The 26,165-nt window shown below is 44.8% G+C and overlaps 1 protein-coding gene across 1 annotated transcript in view; it reads left to right on the forward strand.

Annotated features, from left to right (window-relative positions):
• Window positions 1–26,165, forward strand: part of lama1 (laminin, alpha 1) — a 73,931-nt gene that overhangs the window by 17,584 nt on the left and 30,182 nt on the right. The window contains exons 4-32 of the mRNA XM_038997216.1: window positions 31–273; window positions 880–1,059; window positions 1,370–1,459; window positions 2,384–2,501; window positions 3,989–4,167; window positions 5,738–5,843; window positions 6,155–6,312; window positions 6,509–6,649; window positions 6,863–7,027; window positions 7,730–7,831; window positions 8,075–8,401; window positions 9,206–9,316; window positions 10,488–10,615; window positions 11,714–11,800; window positions 12,049–12,260; window positions 13,816–13,922; window positions 16,374–16,554; window positions 16,908–17,044; window positions 17,201–17,434; window positions 17,588–17,731; window positions 19,146–19,325; window positions 19,409–19,594; window positions 19,765–19,892; window positions 20,011–20,131; window positions 20,263–20,519; window positions 20,849–20,938; window positions 23,197–23,390; window positions 25,518–25,660; window positions 25,781–25,991. Coding sequence (XP_038853144.1) covers window positions 31–273; window positions 880–1,059; window positions 1,370–1,459; window positions 2,384–2,501; window positions 3,989–4,167; window positions 5,738–5,843; window positions 6,155–6,312; window positions 6,509–6,649; window positions 6,863–7,027; window positions 7,730–7,831; window positions 8,075–8,401; window positions 9,206–9,316; window positions 10,488–10,615; window positions 11,714–11,800; window positions 12,049–12,260; window positions 13,816–13,922; window positions 16,374–16,554; window positions 16,908–17,044; window positions 17,201–17,434; window positions 17,588–17,731; window positions 19,146–19,325; window positions 19,409–19,594; window positions 19,765–19,892; window positions 20,011–20,131; window positions 20,263–20,519; window positions 20,849–20,938; window positions 23,197–23,390; window positions 25,518–25,660; window positions 25,781–25,991 — 4,660 coding nt within the window. The remainder of the gene's footprint in view (window positions 1–30; window positions 274–879; window positions 1,060–1,369; window positions 1,460–2,383; window positions 2,502–3,988; window positions 4,168–5,737; window positions 5,844–6,154; window positions 6,313–6,508; window positions 6,650–6,862; window positions 7,028–7,729; window positions 7,832–8,074; window positions 8,402–9,205; window positions 9,317–10,487; window positions 10,616–11,713; window positions 11,801–12,048; window positions 12,261–13,815; window positions 13,923–16,373; window positions 16,555–16,907; window positions 17,045–17,200; window positions 17,435–17,587; window positions 17,732–19,145; window positions 19,326–19,408; window positions 19,595–19,764; window positions 19,893–20,010; window positions 20,132–20,262; window positions 20,520–20,848; window positions 20,939–23,196; window positions 23,391–25,517; window positions 25,661–25,780; window positions 25,992–26,165) is intronic.

Below are 26,165 nucleotides of genomic sequence, written 5' to 3' on the forward strand. Positions count from 1 at the left end.
AAATCTGTCTGTCTGTGTATGTGTCTACAGATTTTCCAGGTGGCCTACATCATAATCAAGGCAGCCAACTCCCCTCGTCCTGGTAACTGGGTGCTGGAGCGTTCTATGGACGGTGTGGAGTACACACCCTGGCAGTACTACGCCATCAGCGACACAGAATGTCTGACCCGCTACAACATCACCCCTCGCTTCGGACCCCCCACCTACAAACGAGACGACGAGGTCATCTGTACCTCCTACTACTCACGTCTCGTACCCCTGGAGCACGGAGAGGTAGTTATCTATTTATATAAACTTTACATTACCACAATGGTCTGAAACTCCCGGCCCGCAAGCCACATTGAGCTCATGAGCTGCATGTTGGTGACCCACAGGCTGGGAGTTTGAGACCACTGCTTTATTAGGTCTGCTTCAAGGCAGAGAATTAGATGAGAATGGGCTCTGTGCGCCCCCCTCTAGCACCTATAGTCCAGACAGGAGGATGACTCAACCGTCCTTCCGATAATGAAAGCCTGCTTTCCCAGATTTCTAGACGCCAGCCTGCTGGGCTAATGTCACTCTAGCCGAGGCAGAGCCGTAATGAACGTCTGTGGTTAGGATACTCTGTGGTTACTCACAGCCCCTGAGGGTGCATCTCAGTAGTTTAACAAGGTTAGGGAGACAAGGAGATGAAGCCACTATTGAGATGCACCCCAAAGCCCACAGTGAGATCCTTGATCGTGTCTTATATTGTTTAGCCCTGTGTTATGTCATTTGCCTGTGGTCTGACTGGCAAGTGATATCGGAGAAAAAATGACCGTAATGACATATTTCAGTCAATATGTATGTGTGTTGTTCATTTTTGCCACTAGTCTTTCCATTTTTTTCTGCCCTATTCAGATCCACACGTCTTTGATCAACGGGCGGCCCAGTGCTGACCAACTGACCCCAGAGCTGCTAGACTTCACCTCAGCCCGCTACATCCGGCTGCGTCTGCAGAGGATCCGCACGCTCAACGCCGACCTCATGACCCTCAGCTACCGTGACCCTAAGGAGGTGGACCCCATCGTCACCAGACGGGTATGGCTAAAGTACTAGCACTAGCTCTCACTAACTGTTCTATTTTCTGTTTAAATACTATGTTAAACCAAATTGGTCATTCATTCAAAATATGTGGTTTGTGCGTTTTGAAAAACGCTTAAAAAAAATGTATATTGCATTTTTATGGTTTTAACAAACATTAAATATTTGCATCAGAATGTCTGAAGTAAAAGTTTAGACATCAGTTGTCATCTCTCCAGGCAGATTTGAGTGTTCTAACTTCATTGGCTTTGTATTTTGTTTCTGTCTTGTCATTCTAACTTGATTGGCATTGTGTTTCCTTCTGCAGTACTACTATTCCATCAAGGACATCTCAGTGGGCGGGATGTGCATCTGTTACGGCCACGCCCAGAGCTGCCCCTGGGACCCCGTTGCCAAGGTAACTCCAGGCCGTCTTCAGTTTTGCCCGTTCAGCCTCACACGGTGGCTGTCATTCAGCTTTTGTTTAGTGTAAAACTTGTTTACTGCCTTTCACATATTGTGTGAGATGTTAAGCATGTCACATCTTGACTCAATTAAGCTCCTCTTATCGGATCAACATTGGTTCATTACTAATTTGTTGTAATTGCTGTACACACTTATTCTAAAGAGTACTTTTATATAAATGTTATGCAAAGTATGGTAGTAATACTTCTTTATGAGAAATATATTTGCCAAGCAAATTGTTTTTATAAGTGAATTTAGTATTCTCAGCTCCCCCTATAGTCCCTGAAGGAATGGTACAGCCCAACACTTGCTCAGTTGAATTGGTTGCCTTCCTCATTAAGGGGGAATGTCACCTTAACAAGAGGATGAGAAAGCAAGCACTAATCCTGTGACCCTTCAAATTGCCACTTGGAAATGCACTCATATATTTCACACCAACGTACAGATGTAGGATCTTAATTTGACCTGCAATGCAGGAAATGTAAAACTTGAAGTATATTTGAAGTTTAGAAAGGCTTTCAAATTTCAGGCTTGATTTTTCCTTGCGAAAAAATGTATTAACGCCTACAAAAATGTCAATGAAATATAATCCACATAATAATTCACATTTCCTGATTATTTTCCTGCTGTAGCAAACTGGCTCAAATGAAGATCCTACATCTGTAACACACAAACATCATAACATGATATGCATACAACACACAAGTGTCACTTCACACCTTGTATAGGACCAGCTATTTGTTTGACAAGGAAAAATGAGAAAATAATGTGTGTGTGTGTGTCCCACTCCCAGCTGGCAATAGGACTAGAGCATAAGCATTCAATCGGTCACTTCCTGTGGCTCCTCCTCACCTCTCTCTCTCTTTTGTCCTCTCAGAAGTTGCAGTGTGTGTGTGAGCACAATACGTGTGGGGAGAGCTGTAATGAGTGTTGCCCCGGCTACCACCAGGAACCGTGGCAACCGGGAACCCTCTCCAACGGCAACACATGCGAGAGTAAGCTGCACTTGGTCTTTTTGGGCCTAAGGGGAAATAAGTGTAAACCTTATCTTAAGTAGAAGACCATACTGTGCATGTTGCCCTTGGTTTGTCACTTAGTAAATAAAGACATGGAAATTACATGCTGGATTTAGACTTGATTTAAAGTGTGCCAGATAAAATAACGTTCACGCTTTTCAATTAAATCCGCTTGTCTCACTTATTCATTGACACACATGAAAGAGGTTTTTGTTTTCCATCCCTATGATGAATTCCATACGACACTTTTGAAGTAATTCAAACATTTTAATATCAATAGTTGTGAAGCAGAGTTTGCTACTGTATGGGTTTTTACAAGCTTTTTATGTAAATGTCCTATTTTATATCATCATATCTCAGCTGTTTCAGCACCGTAATGAAATTGCACATAAATTGTGCTTACTCAGAGTACAGAATAAAATAAAAACGTATATGAACATGCATACACTGAGTGTACATAACATTAGGAACACCTGCTCTTTCCATGCCATGGACTGACCAGGTGAATCCAGGTGAAAGCTATGATCCCTTATTGATGTCACTTGTTAAATCCACTTCAATCAGTGTAGATGGGGGGGAGGAGACAGGTTAAAGAAGTATTTTTAAGCCTTGAGACAATTGAGACATGGATTGTGTATGTGTGCCATTCAGAGGGTGAATGGTCAAGACAAAAATTTAAGTGCCTTTGAACAGAGTATGGTAGTAGGTGCAACGGTTTGACTGTGTCCAGAACTGCAACCCTGCTGGGTTTTTCACAACCCAACAGTTTCCTGTGTGTATCAAGAATGGTCCACCACCCAAAGGACATTTTATTTTTACAGTTAACTAGGCAAGTCAGTTAAGAACATATTCTTATTTACAAGGACAGCCCCTTGTTCAGGGGCAGAAGGACAGATTTGTACCTTGTCAGCTCGGGGATTCGATCCAGTAACCTTTTGGTTGGTAGCCCAACGCTCTAACCACTAGGCTACCTGCCACCCCATCTACCTGACTGTGGGAAGCATTGCAGTCAACATGGGTCAGTATCCCTGTGGAACGCTTTCGACACCTTGTAGTCCATGCCCCAACGAATTGAGTCTGTTCTGAGGGCTAAAGGGGGTCAACTCAATATTAGGAAGGTGTTCCTAATGTTTTGTACACTCAGTGTATATTCTTAATCTAAACTAACCTTTCACTACTCTCACATTAAAGGTAGACTCAGCGATATGACATTGGTGCACAAAGTAAACAGCATAGGGGGTCAATTTCCGCAACAACTAGGAGCGGTGAAGCGCGAAGCTAAACTTGTCAGCTGTTTTGGTCCCGTACCTACCAGGCTCTAACTGTGTGAAGCGAACCCATGCACGTGCAGAGACAGGGTGTGACAGTGTGAGAGCGAAGTCTGCATCTCCCTCATCGCAATATCTGAGTCTACCTATAAGATGCATTAGTTGTTATCTGACCTAATTAATATTCTCCTCCACTAGAATGTAACTGCCACAACAAGGCCGAGGACTGCTATTACAACCAAACTATGGACGACCACAAGATGAGCATGAACTCGCATGGTCACTTCCATGGCGGGGGTGTGTGTATCAATTGTACCCAGAACACGGCCGGTGTCAACTGTGAGACCTGCACAGATGGCTTCTACAGACCCCACGAGGTACTGTCTCCTCACTGTCCCGTAATCTGATGCGCTCTTTGTGTCCCTATGGTCCCTGTAATGCAATCCATCAATATGGTACCCATTTCCTGAGGACCCCCCTGGTCTTCATTTTGTGTCGCTATGGTCCCTGTTACCTGAGGACCCCCCTGGTCTTCTTTTGTGTCCCTATGGACCCCATTACCTGAGGAGCCCCCTGGTCTTCTTTTGTGACCCTATGGTCCCCGTTACCTGAGGACCCCCCTGGTCTTCTTTTGTGTCCCTATGGTCCCCGTTACCTGACGACCCCCCTGGTCTTCTTTTGTGTCCCTATGGTCCCCGTTACCTGAGGACCCCCATGGTCTTCTTTTGTGTCCCTATGGACCCCGTTACCTGAGGACCCCCCTGGTCTTCTTTTGTGTCCCTATGGTCCTCGTTATCTGAGGACCCCCCTGGTCTTCTTTTGTGTCCCTATGGTCCCCGTTACCTGAGGACCCCCCTGGTCTTCTTTTGTGTCCCTATGTACCCCGTTACCTGAGGACCCCCCTGGTCTTCTTTTGTGTCCCTATGGTCCCCGTTACCTGAGGACCCCCCTGGTCTTCTTTTGTGTCCCTATGTACCCCGTTACCTGAGGACCCCCCTGGTCTTCTTTTGTGTCCCTATGGTCCTCGTTACCTGAGGACCCCCCTGGTCTTCTTTTGTGTCCCTATGGTCCCCGTTACCTGAGGACCCCCCTGGTCTTCTTTTGTGTCCCTATGGTCCTCGTTACCTGAGGACCCCCCTGGTCTTCTTTTGTGTCCCTATGGTCCCCGTTACCTGAGGACCCCCCTGGTCTTCCTTTGTGTCCCTATGGTCCCCGTTACCTGAGGACCCCCCTGGTCTTCTTTTGTGTCCCTATGGTCCCCGTTACCTGAGGACCCCCCTGGTCTTCCTTTGTGTCCCTGCCTAGTGGCGTGCGCCTTTCTGTGCACTGTTGTGTACATTCCTATTGTCTGTGATTGGACAATAACATCAGTGTGTGTGTGTGTGTGTGGTCCTGATTACAAACACATTGTAGTTTTCAAAAAGAAAGGACAACTAAGGCACTCTTCATTTAATTAATTAAAATGCCTTTATTTGTATGGCATGTTCAATAGAAACAAAGTTTTAAAATGCCGAAATGCATCGGATTTTTAAAACTTTGTTTCTATTGAACATGCCATACAAATAAAGGCATTTTAATTAATTATATGAAGAGTGCCTTGGTCCTCCTTTCTTTTTGATGACCAATTCACCCCTTCTACCAAAGAGCACCTTCTGTCTACCAAAATGTACTATTGTGTGCCTTAGTAGCGCTTCCCTTCCTCCTCTTTCTACATTGTAGTTTTGGTTCTGTGGCTCAAAGAAAGATAATGGAGTTATTTGTTGCTGTGTCCTAGAATGACTGTAGAGAGGAACTACATTGGTGTCATGGTCCTTGCTTGGATGGATGAATGGCGATTTATTAAAGTTTTAATTTCAGTGTGTACCTTGTGTGGAATGTGAATGGTCATTGTGTATTTGTTTCCTCCTGGGTGTGCGTGTATATGTGTGTGTGTGTCTGTGTGTGTAGGTGTCGCCCTACAGTGAGAACCCATGTGTGGAGTGTGGCTGTGACATGAGGGGGTCTTTGACTCCTGCCTGCATCAGAGATGACAACCACGCCAAGTTGGAGAAAGGTACAAACACGGAACTGTACTGATTTTATTGCACTGTGACTGTGCTAACTGGACTATGCTAACTGGACTATGCTAACTGTGCTGTATTGACTGTGCTAACTGTGCTGTATTGACTGTGCTCATTAGACTATGCCAACTGTGCTGTATTGACTGTGCTAACTAGACTATGCTAACTGTGCTGTATTGACCGTGCTAACTAGACTAAGCTAACTGTGCCGTATTGACTGTGCTAACTAGACTATGCTAACTGTGGTGTATTGACTGTGCTAATTGCTCAATGCTAACTGTGCTGTATTGACTGTGTTGTGCAGGTCTGAACCCAGGCCAGTGTCTGTGTAAAGAGGGCTTTGTGGGTGAGCGCTGTGAACGCTGTGCCTTTGGCTACAGGGACTTCCCCCTGTGTTCACGCTGTGAGTGCAGTTTGGAAGGCAGCCTCAACATCGACCCCTGCACAGAGTGCATCTGCAAGGTAACACTGGGGTAATATAGGGTAACACTTGCATGATGAGTAACCTTGCCTGAAGACCTGAAGACTTGCGTTAGCTCCCTGAGCTAATGCCTAGGTTTTAGCTCAACAGGCTAAGACAGTCTTGTGCTCCTTGTCCCTGAATGTTCCTACCAAACTAATCCCCCTAACCTGATCTTCTCCACTGTGTGTGACTTAGGAGAACGTGATGGGGGCCAACTGTGACCTGTGTAAGCAGGGTTTCTACAACCTGGAGGAACGTAACCCAGAGGGATGCACAGAGTGTTTCTGCTTCGGTGTGTCTGACGTGTGTGAGAGTTCACCCTGGTCTTTGTTTCAGGTAACACACCGCAACTCCCACATCCAAATACACTCTCATCCACACATCCATTTAATTACTTAGTTGTTCCTTTGGACAAGAATATCCACAATATGCAGCAACCAACTCCAATGGTTCCACATCGTTTTGTTGGGAGCCTTTAAACTCTTTGATGCTGTTGAACTCAATAATACATAACCAGTAAATTGGACCGGCCTTTCTCCTGGCCCATAGACTGTTCACTCCAATGGATGGCTCCTTCCTACCCAAAGCGTCTCCATCTACACGGCACCCCTCACTGATGACGACAACAACCTCATTGTCCCCAGCATCACCATGATCCAGTCGTACCGTTTTGTGTCTACCTGGGCCGCTCCGGAGGGTTTCCTGGGGAACAGGGTAAGCGTTTTGCTGACATACAGTATACTGTACCTATGCTACCAACGCTAAACTCTCACCTACGGAGTTCCCGTATTCCTTCTGAACTCAAAGTTGTCCGTCTCAGTGAGATGTTCAGCTAGCTAATGACCTGCATGTATTAGCTTGGGACAAATTGATTTCACAATCCCCACAGGAGGGAGGAAATAGGCCTCTGTTCTCCCTATAGATTTATCTCTGTCTCTCTTGCTACTGGATTTCTCTCTTTTTCACTCTCCTCTCTCTCTTCTCTTTCTCCCCCTATCTCTCTCTTTTTACACTCGTCATTTGTAGTCCCCCTCTTCTTTCCTCCCACTGTGTGTTAATACAGGGTGCCCTGTAATTATAGTCAAGTAGGGCCGGGCACTTTATTAATCGCCAAATTAATGAGGTTCCATTCATTAGAACCCTGTTGTATGTGTTCTACTGTACCCATTAGTCCCTCCAGTGATTAGAATTAATTAATTAGAATTAGTCATTATTTCTGGCATGGCCTTAATATCTGGAGGGAGGGAGAGAAAGATAGAGGCAGCAATTATCCCTGTGGGCCTGATTTTACTTCAATATTTAGTGTAACGAATTTCGACTATTGCATATTTGCTGTAGGTAATGTTTTCTTGAGTCTAACACTTTCTCTATTTTTACAATGTTCCCCTTTTTGTTTTTCCCCATTGCTTTGTGAAGCTGACATCATACGGAGGGCTTTTAAACTACACTGTGGCCTATGATGTTTCTGTGGACAATGTGGACAATTCTCTGCCATCACAGTTTGATTTGATTATTGAGGTAAGTTAATATTGTGCTAACTGGATATGTATTCAACCTGGCTGTGATATTAGCTGTGGAATGCAAGATTGTGAACCTAGTTTACAGTAAAAGAAACCCCTAGACCATTATAGATTTGATTACCATTACGGAATTACCCGAATCACCCCTAAATCTAGAACCATTCCTAAGGATTGAGCATACCAACCCCCGTTAATATAAATCTAGATGTGTTGCTAAATGCCTTGCTGGATGCGTCCCCAGGGGAACGGGAGAACCCTGCGTCAGACGCCCCCCAAGCAGCTCTTCCTGACGCCCCTGCGGGAGCAGCTTGTTTCCGTGGAGCTCCTACCGCAGGGCTTCGTAGACCTACATACAGGCCAGAGGGTTGACAGGGACGAGCTGATGACAGTACTGGCGGACTTGGCCGGACTGAGGATCAGAGGCCACCTCAATGCCAGCGCAGAGGGGGCACTCAGGTTGAGCACCGTATCTCTGGACATGGCAGACATCAGGGCTGCTAACCCAGTCCAGGCCTGGAACGTGGAGCAGTGTGAGTGCCCCTGGGGCTACTTGGGCACATCCTGTGAGGTAAACACCCAGGTCACGTGACGGTAGCCAGGTTGATACTGTTTACTACTGTATGTGTCTAGTCTAGTTAATGACTTGAGCTGTGTCAGCATCCATTGTAAAAGCAAAGCTCATTATGCATTTCAGATGGCTAAGTTAGCTAGAGTTAGAAGAGCAACAGTGTTGTGGGTTCGATTCTCACATAATCCACATATTTTCAATACATGTGTTTACTATAGATCACTTCAGATAAACACAACTTCTAAATCATGTCATACACTGAGTGTACAAAACATTAGGAACACCATCCTAATATTGAGTTTCACTCCCCCATTCTGCCCTCAGAACAGCCACATGGACTTTACAAGGTGTCAAAAGTGTTCCACAGGGATGCTGGCCCATGTTGACTCCAATGCTTCCCACAGTAAAATTGGCTGGATGTCCATTGGGTGGTGGACCATTCTTGATACAAATCGGTGTGCCTGGCACCTATTACCATACCCCTGTCAAACGCACTAAAATCTTTTGTCATGCCCATTCACCCTCTGAACGGCAAACATTCACAATCCATGTCTCAATTGTCTCAAGGCTTAAAAATCCTTCTTTAACCTGCCTCCTCCCCTGATTGAAGTGGATTTAATAAGTGACATCAATAAGAGATCATAGCTTTCACCTGGATTCACCTGGTCAGTCTATGTCGTGTAAAGTTGTTAAAGTTTTGTATACTCAGTGTATGTGCCACATAGTCTGAATACCTGTTCTTATTTTATGTGACTTTGGGTAAAAGTGACCGCAAAATTATGATGTTTCTCTCTGTGTTTGTAGTACTGTTCATCTGGATTCTATCGCGTCGGCGGGATCCTGTTCGGAGGTAACTGTCTCCAGTGTGAGTGTAATGACCACGCTACAGAATGTGACATCAACGGAGTCTGTCTGGTGAGTCTCACATATCTGTCCCACGTCATGTTTAGACAGCAGGAGGCCAGAAACGTAGATATATGAGAAATAGATATACCATAAATGTATTCCATACATCTGTCAATGAAGTCTGTCCGGCGAGTCACCTATCTGTCTAACGTCATGTTTAGACAGGGGCCAGAGACGTAGGAATATGACCCATAGATATCAGTGGAGGCTGCTGAGGGGAGGACGGCTCATGATAATGGCTGGAGCGGAGCAAATGGAAACCATGTGTTTGATGTATTTGATACCATTCCACCTTGTCCGCTCCAGCCATTAAGACGAGCACGTTCTCCCCAATTAAGGTAACACCAACCTCCTGGGATAGGTATACCATACATCTATGGCTTGTTTGTGGGTTCTAAGCGTGATCGCATCTACTTCCACCACCATCTGTGTAAAATAAGGACATGGTCACATCCAGCCGTTTATCTGACCCTAACATCTGGACTAGCTAACCTCTCAACTAGTTAGAGCTTCACTTCACAGCTAGAGGCTAGACCAATGGACAAACCCTCAGTATGAAGCTTCCTGGCTTGAGCTGTGTTTGTTGACAGCCATATGATGGGTCACTGTTCTGGCTGCGTCTGAAATGCCTTCCATATTTCCTATACAGCGTACGACTTTTGGCTAGAGCCGACCATCCTATTCCCTATACAGTGCACGACTTTATGGTGAACAGCGTGCGCAGTTTGGGCTCTGTTTCAAATGAATTCCTTCCCCTATTGGATGACAAGTTAATCCTGAGTAATGCTGTGTTAGGTGTTTAAATGGCGTGTGACAAAGCAATGATTATCCAATGGCGACTGCCAGGCGTTCATTCTGTCAATATACAATGTAAATCAAAAGGCATGCTAAAGCTAGTAGCTACTACGTTCAATTGAATAAGTGAAGATGATTCACTTTGATTCGGTTAGGTTTAGCAGTTTGGTGCACTTAAAGGGATAGTTCACATTTCAAAGTTTTATCTTACTTACCTAGGGGTGGTCATCCAAAATTGAAAAAGTGAACTATCCCTTTAACATGGCAGTGGAGGTTTTATCCCAAGACATTGTGGTTGCTATGGAGTGTATGGCAGTGTAAGGGCATGTGTGTCAGAGCAGGAAGAAGTTTTATCGGGACACTGTTGCCTTAAATCATTCCCCAGGACTGTACCCACAATACCACTGGGCCCCACTGTAACCAATGCCTTCCCGGTTACTATGGCGACACCTCAGATGGCACCCCGGAGGACTGCCAGAGATGTGCCTGCCCGCTGATAGTGGCGACGAACAAGTGAGTGACTGTGCCAACTCTGTGCCAATGTACCATTCATTCAGATTCTAGAAACCCTCTCCATGGTGATAGATAGGTCACATGTGCGTGGGCGCTGGGTGGTGGAGAGTTTGGCCGTTACACACTGAGTGTACAAAACATTAGGAACATCTTCCTAATATTGAGTTGCACCCCATTTTGCCCTCAGAACAGACTCAATTCGTCAGACTCTACAAGGTGTCGAAAGCGTTCCACAGGGATGCTGGCCCATGTTGACTCCAATGATTCCCACAGTTGTGTCAAGTTGGCTGGATGTCCTTTGGGTGGTGGACCATTCTTTATTTTTTTTAACATTTATTTAATTTAACCTTTATTTAACCAGGAAGGGCTCATTGAGATTTAAAATATATATTTTCAAGAGCGTCCTGGCCAAGATAGGCAGCACCAAGTCATAACAAAAATTACAGACAAACAACATGAAAAACTACAAGTAATCTATTAAAAACCATAGAATTCACAAGAGTATAACAAAATCAAAAACAGCAAATTAAAAACATTGACAGGTCAGTGAATCAGTCTCAAGATCATTCATCAGTGATTTAAAAATACCAGTCGGGACAAGTTCTTACAGTTTAAAAGTATTTTATACAAACTGTTGAGCATGAAAAACCCAGAAGCGTTGCAGTTCTTGACAAATGGCACAAATACACAATCCATGTCTCAATTGTCTCTACATGGATTGTGTATTTAACAGGTGACATCAATAAGGGATCAAAGCTTTCACCTGGATTCACCTGGTCAGTCTATGTCATGGAAATAGCATGTGTTCCTAATGTTATGTGCACTCAGTCTAGGTTCTTATGTCAACAACAGAATGTTTCAATTGCCCCAGATATTTTATTGTGTGAATAGATACGAAGCATAAACGTAGTTGTGGAACAATTTTAGTGGTGGAGCTAAGAGGTGAGTTCTGCCTCCATACAATATGAAATGCTTCAAGTTGAAGAAAAGCCCTATAGAAACACAAATCATAATCATAAAATCTGTAGCTCTTAGTGATACGTTATGTAGACTCCCCCTAACACTCCTGTCTTTTCACACTGCTGGTCTCTTCTTCAGTTTCAGCCCCACCTGTTTCCTGGAGGGCCCTGGACAGGTGACATGTGACCAGTGCCAGCAGGGCTACACTGGGACTAAGTGTGAGAGGTATGTAGACCAAATGTTCTTAAACCTAATCTTGTCTGTTTGACCCTGTCTTCACTTCTTAGACCTATACTATATAATCAGAAATGTTTCACTTGTTGCTAAGTACATATTAGTAATTACACTTAACAGTTTGTATGGAAAAAGATGTATTGTAAGTGAAACTCAGTTACAGTATACACCAATACTAGTCTCAACCATTTCATGAATCGTATGGTTAAGTTTATTATATCGAACTTTAACTTCTCCAGGTGTGCTAATGGTTACCATGGCGACCCGGCGGTGGCAGGCAAGGAGTGTGTGCTGTGTGAGTGTAATGGAAACGTGAACCCCTGGGACCCGGGTCACTGTGACACCAGCAGCGGTGTGTGTCTGAAGTGTCACAGCCACACCAGCGGAGACGACTGTGAGAGGTGTGAGGACGGCTACTATGGTGACGCCATCACTGCCAAGAACTGCCAGGGTAAGAGAGCTGTGATGATGATGATGTTTATTGTCCTTATAGAGGATTCTTCCACAGATCCCCTCACAGTTACAAATTTACTACAAGAAACATCCTTCACCTAGACGTGCAGTGCATCTATAATATGTACCAAATCAGGTCAGAGATTACACAGTAAAAATAGACAGGAAATAGACACTTTTGCTTGTTTCTGAGTAGCATTTAGTCAGTCAGTGGAATGCTGAGTGAAGGACATGGCCAACCATTCACAGATTAAGTCTCAACTTTGACCTAGTTCTGCGTTGTCACGTGTCTGACCTGTTCCTAACAATAAGGTCTGTTATGGGTCAGGGCCCGTATTCACAAAGTGTCTCTGAATAGAGGTGTGCTGATCTGGGATCGGGTCCTCCCTGACCATGTAATCTCATTCATTATGATCTATAATGCTAAACTGATCCTAGATCAGCACTCCTATTCTGAGACGCTTCGTGAATACAGACCCAGACATGTTACCTTAGGCACTGGGAGGCCAAAGTTTAGGCTCAATCCCTGCCTGGATACGAACAATGATGTGTATAAACCCTGGATTGCTAATGCTATGTATTTCCCAATGAGAGGCTTTGAAGCCACCGATCGTCCATTTTGGTACTCCCCAGAAGGAGCAGTCCTCCATAGGAATGAATGGAATTCTACAGCATTTCAATTAAATGGGACAAAGGACAAAATTGCATGTCTTTTTTATTGTAGTGGGAACAGTAACAGTAGTTTCAAATAATATACTTTAAGGAAAATGTTAATGTTTAGTTGCCATAATATAATTTAAAAGTATGCATTAAGGTGTCTGTAATATAATAAACATGTCAAAAACAAATGTAGACATTAATAAATGCATTTCTATAGCTTCCAAAATATTTTTTTACAATATTTTTTATGGGGAGTAAAAAATAGTGTTTACATAAATAATTGGTTAAGATATGGTATGAGACTTGCCCTCTCAAGGCAGCTTATGAACAGTTTATGAAGTCTTTTAAGAATTATGGTAATTATGCATAATTCCCAGACCTGGTTTTGTGACAATGTCAGCATACCACAACATTGAAAATGCATATATGTTATGAGAATAGGAATTTAATGTTCATAGTGAGATATGTGATACTGGTAATGGATTCAGTCAACACCTAGAATGGCGTTCATTTCACCATCAAACATAGTCAAAAATATTGTGGTAGATGTGCAATTTTACTTCAAATGTGTGTATTTCCTTCTTATGAAAGGCAACTGTAGAAGAGCTCTTTATAATGGATAGAGTGACATCTAGGGGAATATCGTAATACTGCAAGTCAGCCTCCTTGCAGTAAACTTTCAAAAATCTTTTCCATGTCTGCATAATGTCTATACTACATGAAAAAAACTGTATTTTATAATCAAAATGGCGCTTTGAGAATTGTATGATTATTTTAGGATATATCTCTCCACTTACCGGTATTATTTTCAACATAAAATTGGAACAAGTGTCCTGGTGTTATAAACATGTACGTTAACGACTGTTTTACTCCTATTTCTCCCCTGTGTGTAGCTTGCAGTTGCCATGGAAATGGGTCATACTCGGCCATGTGTGACCTGCTCACTGGACAGTGTACCTGCAAACCCAACGTAGTGGGAGAGAAGTGTGACCAGTGTCAGGTATGTAGACTGTATATCATTCTCTGTTTCATAATATATTCACAACTTCAAACTCACATACCAATTGTCTCTAGTTATGGCCTATGGTCACACCAAGAAAAACTCCAGGCCCTTCCTTCCACCCTCCATTTTCTGTGTAATTCCACCCTATTCCCATACCTCTCCTTGCAATTAGTATTTGGAATTTGGAAAGGCATGCTAAGTTTCCAGCCCAGTCCATTGGAACGCTTAGTTCTCAGAGGGTGTCCAAGGTCTCCCGCTTCTTTCCTCCCTGCGTCCCGCTTCCCACACCCGCCTTCCAATAAAGCCCAGCTGGTCAAAATGCAGTCCAATGTTTTGGATATATTCATTAGCACGATCAGATTGTCTGTCTGCTCACACCCTGGCAAAGAGAGATAGGGAAGAGAGAGGGAGCGAGGGAATATGGGGGGGGAGAGAGAGAGAGAGAGAGAGAGAGAGAGAGAGAGAGAGAGAGAGAGAGAGAGAGAGAGAGAGAGAGAGAGAGACAGAGACAGAGAGAGAGAGAGAGAGAGAGAGAGAGAGAGAGAGAGAGAGAGAGAGAGAGAGAGAGAGAGAGAGAGAGAGAGAGAGAGAGACAGACAGACAGACAGACAGACAGACAGACAGACAGACAGACAGACAGACAGACAGACAGACAGACAGACAGACAGACAGACAGACAGACAGACAGACAGACAGACAGACAGACAGACAGACAGACAGACAGACAGACAGACAATATTTTGTTGCTTATTTAGAGCAGAGTTGGTTTGTTTGGTTGGGGAGGGGTCTTTGGCTGGGCAAGGACTGTTCAAATGGAACCAAAAGGACTGTTTAAATGGAACCAAAAGGACTGTTTAAATGGAACCAAAAGGACTGTTCAAATGGAACCAAAAGGACTGTTCAAATGGAACCAAAAGGACTGTTCAAATGGAACCAAAAGGACTGTTCAAATGGAACCAAAAGGACTGTTCAAATGGAACCAAAAGTTCTGTTCAAATGGAACCAAAAGTTCTGTTCAAATGGAACCAAAATGACTGTTCAAATGGAACCAAAAGGACTGTTCAAATGGAACCAAAAGGTCTGTTCAAATGGAACCAAAAGGTCTGTTCAAATGGAACCAAAAGGACTGTTCAAATGGAACCAAAAGGACTGTTCAAATGGAACCAAAAGGACTGTTCAAATGGAACCAAAAGGACTGTTCAAATGGAACCAAAAGGACTGTTCAAATGGAACCAAAAGGTCTGTTCAAATGGAACCAAAAGGACTGTTCAAATGGAACCAAAAGGACTGTTCCAATGGAACCAAAAGGACTGTTCCAATGGAACCAAAAGGACTGTTCAAATGGAACCAAAAGCACTGTTCCAATGGAACCAAAAGGACTGTTCCAATGGAACCAAAAGGACTGTTCCAATGGAACCAAAAGGACTGTTCCAATGGAACCAAAAGGACTGTTCCAATGGAACCAAAAGGACTGTTCCAATGGAACCAAAAGGACTGTTCCAATGGAACCAAAAGGACTGTTCCAATGGAACCAAAAGGACTGTTCAAATGGAACCAAAAGGTCTGTTTAAATGGAACCAAAAGGACTGTTCAAATGGAACCAAAAGGACTGTTCCAATGGAACCAAAAGGACTGTTCCAATGGAACCAAAAGGACTGTTCCAATGGAACCAAAAGGACTGTTCAAATGGAACCAAAAGGACTGTTCAAATGGAACCAAAAGCTCATGAATTTAGATCATATTTATATAGGGAGAACAGCTAGCAGTCTTGGGCTTCTCTCTCTTTCAGTATGTTTTATTAATGTTTAACCCAATTGGGGATGTAGATATAGAGAGATGGGGAGGGAAGGTGGGGTAGCAGCTTCTCTCTAATCCCAGAATCAGATGCTCTGGCTGGTGTAAATTCTGACCCATGTCCTGGCCTGGCTGTCTGGTTCCTGGTTCTCCGTTGGGTCCAATGTGGACTGAGAGTTGACAGCTTTGGCAGAGAGGACTGATAGAGACAGATGAAGCCCTCCGCCAGTAATATTAGAGGAGATGGGATATACTTCCTGCCTGTTCATGTTAGATGGTAACTGTGAGGTGATTGGTAACAGTGAGACCCTCTGCTGATAGTGATGATGTCATTGGACATGGAGAAGTATTACTTCTAGTGTCTCTTGGCATCCTGTCACATGCTCTCTATCAAGGATACAGATAGGATCTTAATTTGAGCCAGTTTGTTACAGCAGGAAAATAATCCTGCAACAACAGGAAATGTGAATTATTATGTGGATTATATATCATGGACATTTTTGTAGTGGTTGCAAAAAATTTTGTAAGGGAAAATCAAGTCTGAAGATCCTACATCTGTATGTCTGGATATAGTTGAGGGAAAATCAAGAAGATTCAGATGGTTAACTGATAGAAGTTAGTAACAATTGGTATTTTCTTCTGTGTGTTTTACAGGTGGGCTTCCACAGTCTTCTCAGTGGACAGGGGTGCAGAGACTGTAACTGTAGCCAATCAGGATCTGTGTCCACAGCATGTGAGGAGGAGGGGCGGTGCCAATGCATCCCAGGGGTGGCGGGGGACAAATGTGACCGCTGTTACCATGGTTACTTCAACTACCAGGACAGCGGGTGTACACGTAAGGCCACAAACTTTACCCAAACTTTAACAGACATATTCATTTGAGTTTAACTCTGATCTGATCTTCATTCTCTCTACCCCCCCTCTCTCTCTCTCTCTCTCTCTATCTATCTATCTATCTATCTATCTATCTATCTATCTATCTATCTATCTATCTATCTATCTATCTATCTATCTATCTATCTATCTATCTATCTATCTATCTATCTATCTATCTATCTATCTATCTATCTATCTATCTATCTGTATCTCTATCTGTATCTCTCTCTCTCTGTATCATTATCGCTCTTTGTATCTTTCTCTCTCTGTATCTCTCTCTGTCTGTTATTTTTCTCTCTTCTCCTCCATCAGAGTGTGAGTGTGCCCACACCCACGGAAACTGTAACGCGACGACAGGCAAGTGTATCTGCCCTCCCCACACCATAGGAGAGAAGTGTGAGTTGTGTGAGGAAGGTCATTGGGGTCACGACACTGTGGCAGGTTGTAAGGTAAAACATCTCTATAAACACAACTTTATAAGCTTTATAAGCCTTTATAATGCCAACATATGCCTATGTATGTTATTTTAAGGCCAACATGGATGCTTCATAAGCACATTCATATCATAATAGGTGTTCATAAAAGCTCATCTTTGCCCCCCTTAGTCATGTGATTGCAGTGAGGCGGGCAGTTCTGCTGCCCAGTGTGACCTCACCAATGGGCAGTGCCTGTGCCGCCCGGATTTCGCCAGTGAGAAATGTGACCAGTGCACCATGGGCTACAGGGGCTACCCAGAATGCACGGCGTGCAACTGCAACATCAACGGCACCAGAGAGGAGTTCTGTGATAAGGAACTGGGCCTGTGCAGCTGTGAGGCCCCAGGGAACTGTGTGTGCAAGGTACTGCAACCGCTGGTAAAACTGGTTGAACAAACAAGCAGTAAACCCACATGGTGGAATATCATATCCGTTATGGCCTACGATAGTGTTTTGTTTTATTGTGTCCGTTCGAAGTATGTTGTCTGTTTTAATTTATTGGTCTGTGGTTGCCAGGACAATGTGGGCGGAGGAGGCTGTGATGAGTGTAAGAAGGGATCCTTCGGCCTATCTGGTCCTAACCCGGCCGGCTGCAGCCCCTGTTTCTGTTTTGGAGTCTCCTCAGACTGTGAGGAGCTCGGTGGGATGGTCCGTGTACCGGTGAGTAAAGTCTATCAAAACTCAACTTGGGGTCTGTTCAGTGAGGTAAACATTACAGAAGGTTCAGATCGAAATGTATAATGTAGAACAGATATTATGGTCTGTCGGATAGAATAGTGAATATTGTCAGCTCTATTCATTCTATTTCTATATGCAACGTTCTGAACATTTCTGGTCCCTGACTACAGCTCAGGATTCCTGTTTTAGTCCCGCCCATCTGCTTCCTCTACAGATGGGTGGCTATGCTAACAGGATAGAGAAACCGTCCATCATTGTCTGAAGGGGTTGAGCAGCTTTCCCTCCTCCACCTCTATATGAATTTACGGCACATTTTTCAAACAAAATACTTGTTCTTTCTTTTCTCCATTTGGGATGGTAATACCTTTGTTTGGTAATCCACTTATATTCTTCAAATAACAAGCATTAATATAACAACTTGGCTTCTATTTGGCTGGGTTATGTCAAAATCGTCTTCTCTGGCATGTTTATAACCTTGTAGCCAATTAACCAACGGCATAAGTCAAATCTAAAGATTCATGCTTGGAGCCTGGTGTTTTTCCTGATAATGTGTCATGACCAGGAAGTTATCATCTACAAGTTATTTGGAAGTTCTAAGCTATTTGGTCAGGTCATCCAGACGATGTCTTGGTCCCTGCTCACAGTAACTAGTCAGCTGTGTTCTGTCTACTCTTCTCATCTGTGTCTGGATGAAGAAAAGTGTCTGTATCCTCATTATTCTTGAGTGAACTGAATGCTCCTAATTAGCTTCATTTTAATTGGGCACAATAAAGAGGAAATGAAATGCCCAGACAGATGCCTAAACAGGATGCCCATCTGTTGTGGGCCGGCTGCTTCGTGATGCCACGTACGGTGCCTGCTGCTCGCAGCCTGGTGTGCCCGCTGGGTGCCCGGCTCAAGGACGCATGTGCCCTGTGTACCATTTAGCGTGGGCACACGGAGGTGGCACCCCCTCCCAGCCACCCAGGCAGAGGAATCTGAAAGGACCCCAGATGTAGCTAGCCGGGGCTATTTATTTCCTGGTACTAATTAGTGATAAGAGATGGCACAGCTGAGCTGGCGGTAGACCTACTTGTGGGGGTGTGAGGAAAAAGAGTGGTTCTTCACTGATTGGGAAAAGTTTGCAATAAACTGAATGACACGATAGTGAGATCTCTTGATATGAAGAACTGTAGGAGAAGCAAATATGTGTGTCTGCATCTTTGTGTGTGTGTGTGTGTGTGTGTGTGTGTGTGTGTGTGTGTGTGTGTGTGTGTGTGTGTGTGCGTGTGTGCGTGCGTGCGTGCGTGCGTGCGTGCGTGCGTGCGTGCGTGCGTGCGTGCGTGCGTGCGTGCGTGCACATGCACATGTCTATGCACATGCTCATGCATTTGTGTATATTTACCGGTCCATACAGATCACACTGGGGTCTGACCCAGAGCTGCTGCATGTGGTCAGTCAGAGTGACCCCCAGGGCAGTGTGGAAGGGGTCTACTACCAGGCCTCAGACATGCTGCTGGACACCAGGGAGATAGAAAACATCACACTGCCTGGACCCTACTACTGGAGGCTTCCCAAACACTACCAGGGAAATAAGGTGTGTATCTCAGACCTCTGTTACTTGTGTCTGTGAGAGAGCGATGCTGAATCATAAACATACACATCTTATTCTCTGGTTAGTTGTTGTCGTATGGAGGGAAGCTGTCCTACGTGGTGGCGTTCTATGCTCTGGACGGGGCCGGCCTGGCCAACTACGAGCCTCAGGTCCTGATGAGGGGGGGTCATCTGGGAAAGAAGGTCATCTACATCGATATGCCTGCCCCTGACAACAGGGTCAAAACACGTCAGGACGTCCCACTGACCGAGGTAAGGAGGACACCAGATACAATACCTAAAGCTGGACTAGTTTGACTACCATGGGTTCGAACCCATTATGTCCTGCATGCTACAAGACTGTGTTATCCGGCTGAGCTAAAGCCTACAAATCCTACGAATGAATTAATATAATTAAATCTGCTTTGATTTCTCTTGATCAGCACAAGTGGAAGTATTTCAACTCTGTGTCAGAGAAAGCTGTGAGTCACTCCGACTTCTTGGCGGTCCTGAGCAACATCGAGTACATCAACATCAAGGCCTCGTATGGTACAGGGTTGCAGCAGAGCAGGTTAGTACACACACACACGCACACACACATAATCGCGTACACACACGCACACACACATATTTTTGTGTCGACGCTATAAAGCGACTATGATATCAATATTGTATTTGTCTTTCACTAGAATCTCCAATATCACCATGGATACGGCCCTAGAGGTGGAGGAGGGGTCAGAGGGTTTGGAGGTGGCGTGTCTGATAGAGACCTGTGACTGTCCAGCTGGCTACGCTGGACTGTCCTGCCAGGTCAGACAGATTTCCACCCCAAAAACAACATCATTTATTATGTACTACTTACTACTGTGTTTTGAGTCTATTATTTCACTTCGTCTCTGTTGTCGGTGTGTGTTTGTGGTGTGTGTTTGTGGTGTGTGTAGGAGTGTGCCCCCGGCTACTACCGCCAACCAGTGACTGATCTGAACCTGCGGGGGAAGAGACCCCTGATCCAGCCCTGCGTGCCTTGCCAGTGTAACAACCACAGCCAGGCCTGTGACCTGGACACAGGAGAATGCCTGGGCTGCCAGCACAACACAGCAGGCGAGCACTGTAACGTGTGCGGCACTGGGTACTATGGGAACGTGAAAGGCTCCGTCAGTGACTGCTCTCTGTGTGCCTGCCCCCTCAAAGAGAACAGGTACCTGTCTCACTCTCCTCCTGTCAGTCGCATGTTCTGATAAGTGACGTGTTGAATTTGGAGTTGAAACGATAATATCTCATTCCACACATATTATGTCTTTTGAAGAGATAGTCCAACTATTGATTTCACACTAGCACATATTCAATCTCATAAGATTTTTTTTTTTCTTAGAATATTGCTGCTTGGCAATATTCTAGTTCAAGGGGGATTTAGTGAATCGGTATCCTCTGGTAATACAGACCTGTTCCCAGCAGAGGGCAGTGATGAGATATAGTTGTGTGTTTAGCACTGTCTGACCCAGTGTATGTGTGTGTGTTGTGGTTTAGCTTCAGTCCTACCTGTGCAATGGAGGGAGTGATGGGAGACTTCCGCTGTAACGCCTGCAAGCCTGGTTATGAGGGACGCTACTGTGAGAGGTAAGAGAGAGTACTACACAGCTACTGTGGAGGTAAGAGAGAGTACTACACAGCTACCGTGGAGGTTAGAGAGAGTACTACACAGCTACTGTGTAGGTAAGAGAGTACTACACAGCTACTGTGGAGGTTAGAGAGAGTACTACACAGCTACTGTGGAGGTTAGAGAGAGTACTACACAGCTACTGTGGAGGTTAGAGAGAGTACTACACAGCTACTGTGGAGGTTAGAGAGAGTACTACACAGCTACTGTGGAGGTTAGAGAGAGTACTACACAGCTACTGTGGAGGTAAGAGAGAGTACTACACAGCTACTGTGGAGGTAAGAGAGAGTACTACACAGCTACTGTGGAGGTAAGAGAGAGTACTACACAGCTACTGTGGAGGTAAGAGAGAGTACTACACAGCTACTGTGGAGGTAAGAGAGAGTACTACACAGCTACTGTGGAGGTTAGAGAGAGTACTACACAGCTACTGTGGAGGTTAGAGAGAGTACTACACAGCTACTGTGGAGGTTAGAGAGAGTACTACACAGCTACTGTGGAGGTAAGAGAGAGTACTACACATCTACTGTGGAGGTAAGAGAGAGTACTACACAGCTACTGTGGAGGTAAGAGAGAGTACTACACAGCTACTGTGGAGGTAAGAGAGAGTACTACACAGCTACTGTGGAGGTAAGAGAGAGTACTATTCAGCTACTGTGGAGGTAAGAGAGAGTACTACACAGCTACTGTGGAGGTTAGAGAGAGTACTACACAGCTACTGTGGAGGTTAGAGAGAGTACTACACAGCTACTGTGGAGGTTAGAGAGAGTACTACACAGCTACTGTGGAGGTAAGAGAGAGTACTACACAGCTACTGTGGAGGTAAGAGAGAGTACTACACAGCTACTGTGGAGGTAAGAGAGAGTACTACACAGCTACTGTGGAGGTAAGAGAGAGTACTACACAGCTACTGTGGAGGTAAGAGAGAGTACTACACAGCTACTGTGGAGGTAAGAGAGAGTACTACACAGCTACTGTGGAGGTAAGAGAGGGTACTACACAGCTACTGTGGAGGTAAGAGAGAGTACTACACAGCTACTGTGGAGGTAAGAGAGAGTACTACACAGCTACTGTGGAGGTAAGAGAGAGTACTACACAGCTACTGTGGAGGTAAGAGAGAGTACTATTCAGCTACTGTGGAGGTAAGAGAGAGTACTACACAGCTACTGTGGAGGTTAGGGAGATCACTACTCAGCTACTGTGGAGGTTAGAGAGAGCACTATTCAGCTACTGTGGAGGTTAGAGAGAGTACTACTCAGCTACTGTGGAGGTAAGAGAGAGTACTACACAGCTACTGTGGAGGTAAGAGAGAGTACTACACAGCTACTGTGGAGGTAAGAGAGAGTACTACACAGCTACTGTGGAGGTAAGAGAGAGTACTACACAGCTACTGTGGAGGTAAGAGAGAGTACTATTCAGCTACTGTGGAGGTAAGAGAGAGTACTACACAGCTACTGTGGAGGTTAGAGAGAGCACTATTCAGCTACTGTGGAGGTAAGAGAGAGTACTACACAGCTACTGTGGAGGATAGATATAGTACTACACAGCTACTGTGGAGGTTAGATATAGTACTACACAGCTACCGTGGAGGTAAGAGAGAGTACTACACAGCTAGGTTAGAGAGAGTACTACACAGCTACTGTGGAGGTTAGAGAGAGTACTACACAGCTACTGTGGAGGTAAGAGAGAGTACTACACAGCTACTGTGGAGGTTAGAGAGAGTACTACACAGCTACTGTGGAGGTTAGAGAGAGTATTACACAGCTACTGTGGAGGTTAGAGAGAGTACTACACAGCTACTGTGGAGGTTAGAGAGAGTACTACACGGCTACTGTGGAGGTTAGAGAGAGTACTACACGGCTACTGTGGAGGTTAGAGAGAGTACTACACAGCTACTGTGGAGGTTAGAGAGAGTACTACACAGCTACTGTGGAGATAAGAGAGAGTACTAGACAGCTACTGTGGAGATAAGAGAGAGTACTACACAGCTACTGTGGAGGTTAGAGAGAGTACTACACAGCTACTGTGGAGGTTAGAGAGAGTACTACACAGCTACTGTGTGACTTGTTGGATCAAAGTCAGTGTCTCTGTCACTAGAAGACATCGCTACAACTCAGACTGAGACAAACGTTATATTTTCATTTTCTATTACATTATTTCTCCCACTCACTGTTTCTTTGCCATCCCCCCGCCTCTCTCTCCTCCCTCCCTTTCTCAGGTGTTCAGTGGGTTACTATGGGAACCCGTCTGGTCCAGGAGGGAAGTGTGAGGCGTGTCAGTGTAGTACAGCAGGTTCTCTCCATCTAGTGTGTGACTCTCTGAAGGGCCAGTGTGAATGTAAGGCCGGGGTCAGGGGACATTTGTGTGACCAGTGCGAGGCAAGACACGTCCTGGACGGGGACCAGTGTGTCTGTGAGTACCTAACACACACACACACACACACACACACACACACACACACACACACACACACACACACACACACACACACACACACACACACACACACACACACACACACACACACACACATATACACACACACACACACACACACACACATTTTAAATACTTTATTTGAATCCACTAATCAAATTTACAAAAAAGGATGCCTGTATGCATGGTACTCAAGGGTACAGAAAGCACCTCCTTCTCCAAACAGCTAGGCGACCCATGACAGCTGAAACAGAGCAGAGCTTAGCCAATTGCTTTGCCCTAGTTTTTATCAGGCCCGCAATCTGGAGGCCACACACTGCAAGCCTGTGTACGTGGCCGAGACCACCAACAACAACAACATCTGGTGTATTTGACACACAGAAAAACACATCATCATCAACATCAAACCAGCTTCCCCTTACACAAGATTGTTTATGTATGTGTGCTGTTGGTGAGACCACTTGTCTCACCGGCTATCAGGTCGACAAGGCGGTCAAGTCTAGCAATGTACAAATCCTCATATGAACAGCAGCCATTCACAACATGGGCAATGGACTCCATTACATTTGACTTATGTAGAATACAAAATGGGTTCATGGTTTGCAGGGTACCAGAGTGCTAGATGATATTTTGTATATATAGAACTTGCAGCCTCGCCTTAACAGTAAAGATGAGAATGTCCTCGCCAACGGAAGCATTCTGGTACATGGAATGGGAGACAGAGTGGTCAGCACAGTCCAGTGTTGCAGTAGCTGCATCCGTCTGAAACCAAGGAGTGTTGTCCTGGATGTAGGATGAGATGTTCCATCATGGGTGACAGAAGCCTCCACAACAACACCACAATCTGCCACAACTGCATCAGAGGCAGTCACTTGCTCAGTTTCCATATCAGTCCGTGTCCACCTGAGCTCCACTCCAGTCGGGTTGCACAGGTCATTGAGGTCCGGCTAGGCTGACCAGACACCAAAGCCCGCAGCCCGAGTGTCCAGTTTTCCATTTGGCCTTCCTACTGAAGCCCAGGAAGTTGTCCTCAGTGTCCCTGGCCAGTGGAACCTTCCGCCATTTTAGGTCCAGAAGGAGGGAAGCTCTGGCTAACTCCTTAACTGTCACATCGTCACTGTTGAGCATGTTCAACAGGTGAGTCAGTCTGGTAGCAGTGTAAATCCTCTCAATATTCGGGACACCTAAACCCTCCTCTCTTTGGCTCAGGAAGACAACGTCACGTGTGCTGTGTGTGTTGAAGCAGAGCCACTTTCTCATCACTTGAACAGTTGTGTTATTCATCTTCCTCAGAACCTTCTGTGGAAGAGACACATTTGCAAGCAGATGTTGAATCTTTACCAGGGCCACCTGTCTCACAGCTTCTAGATTCATGATTCAGATTTATTTTGATTTTCCCATGATGTCAAGCAAAGAGGCACGGAGTTTGAAGGTAGGCCTTGAAATACATCCACAGGTACACCTCCAATTGACTCAAATGATGTCAATTAGCCTATCAGAAGCTTCAAAAGCCATGACATCATTTTCTGGAATTTTCCAAGCTGTTTAAAGGCACAGTCAACTTAGTGTATGTAAACTTCTGACCCACTGGAATTGTGATAGTGAGTAAAAAGTGAAATAATCTGTAAACAATTGTTGGAAAAATTACTTGTGTCATGCATAAAGTAGATGTCCTAACCGACTTGCCAAAACTATAGTTTGTTAACAAGAAATTTGTGGAGTGGTTGAAAAACAAGTTTTAATGACTCCAACCTAAGTGTATGTAAACTTCAACTGTTTATGTTTCGTGACGAGAGTAGACTCTGATTGGTTTATTCATTAGTGTAAATGTTGGGGGCATATCAGTTTTAGACTTGTACCAGCGGTTACCTCTGTTGCGTCTTTCATATAACACACACACACACACACACACACACACACACACACACACACACACACACACACACACACACACACACACACACACACACACACACACACACACACACACACACACACACACACACACACACACACACACACACAACTGCAGTAATGTCCTAATTGAAATCTGATATCCTGAACTCCTTCCTCTCCCTCCCTGCCTACTCCCTCTCCCCTCAGCGTGTGATGATGAGTGTACGGGTGTCCTCCTGGATGACCTGGATGCATTAGAGAGCTCCTTCCTGTCTGTCAACCTGACCGGGGTCATCCTGTCCCCCTACAGCACACTGGTCAGCCTGGAGAATGACACACGAGAGGTCAAGGTAAAAGAGGGCTCATGTTATACCTCTCTGTCTAGGAGGTCAGGAAGTCACCTTTTTAATCCCCTGTCTTAAGTTCAGAAGTACTCAGTTGTCACACACTTGTCCTCATTTCTCTCCTAGAATCTGATGTCTTGGGAAAGAAGCCCAGCATATCACCTGAACAGGGCGGAGGAGGACTTGACAAATCTCACCCAGGACATAGACGGACTGCTACGGAAGGCTACAGGGCTGTCTGCTGATGGAGAGGAAGTGGCTCAGTCCACAGAGAACAGCATTACCCAGGGGGCCAAGTTTCTGGAGTACATCACCACCATTCACACTGCCATACAAGGTACAGCAAATAGCAACAGCACAACATGCATTGCTATGTTTTTATATTCCATCTTAGGTTTCCATAGGAAATGTGTAACTTCAAAGTATGCCCATTTAGTGAACAATTTAATGTTTTGTGATATTGATCAATATTTGTGATATCTCCTGGTTGAGTAAAAGTGAAATATTTTTG

This window comes from Salvelinus namaycush, chromosome 7, assembly GCF_016432855.1.
Source record: "Salvelinus namaycush isolate Seneca chromosome 7, SaNama_1.0, whole genome shotgun sequence".
Classification (NCBI taxonomy): domain Eukaryota; kingdom Metazoa; phylum Chordata; class Actinopteri; order Salmoniformes; family Salmonidae; genus Salvelinus; species Salvelinus namaycush.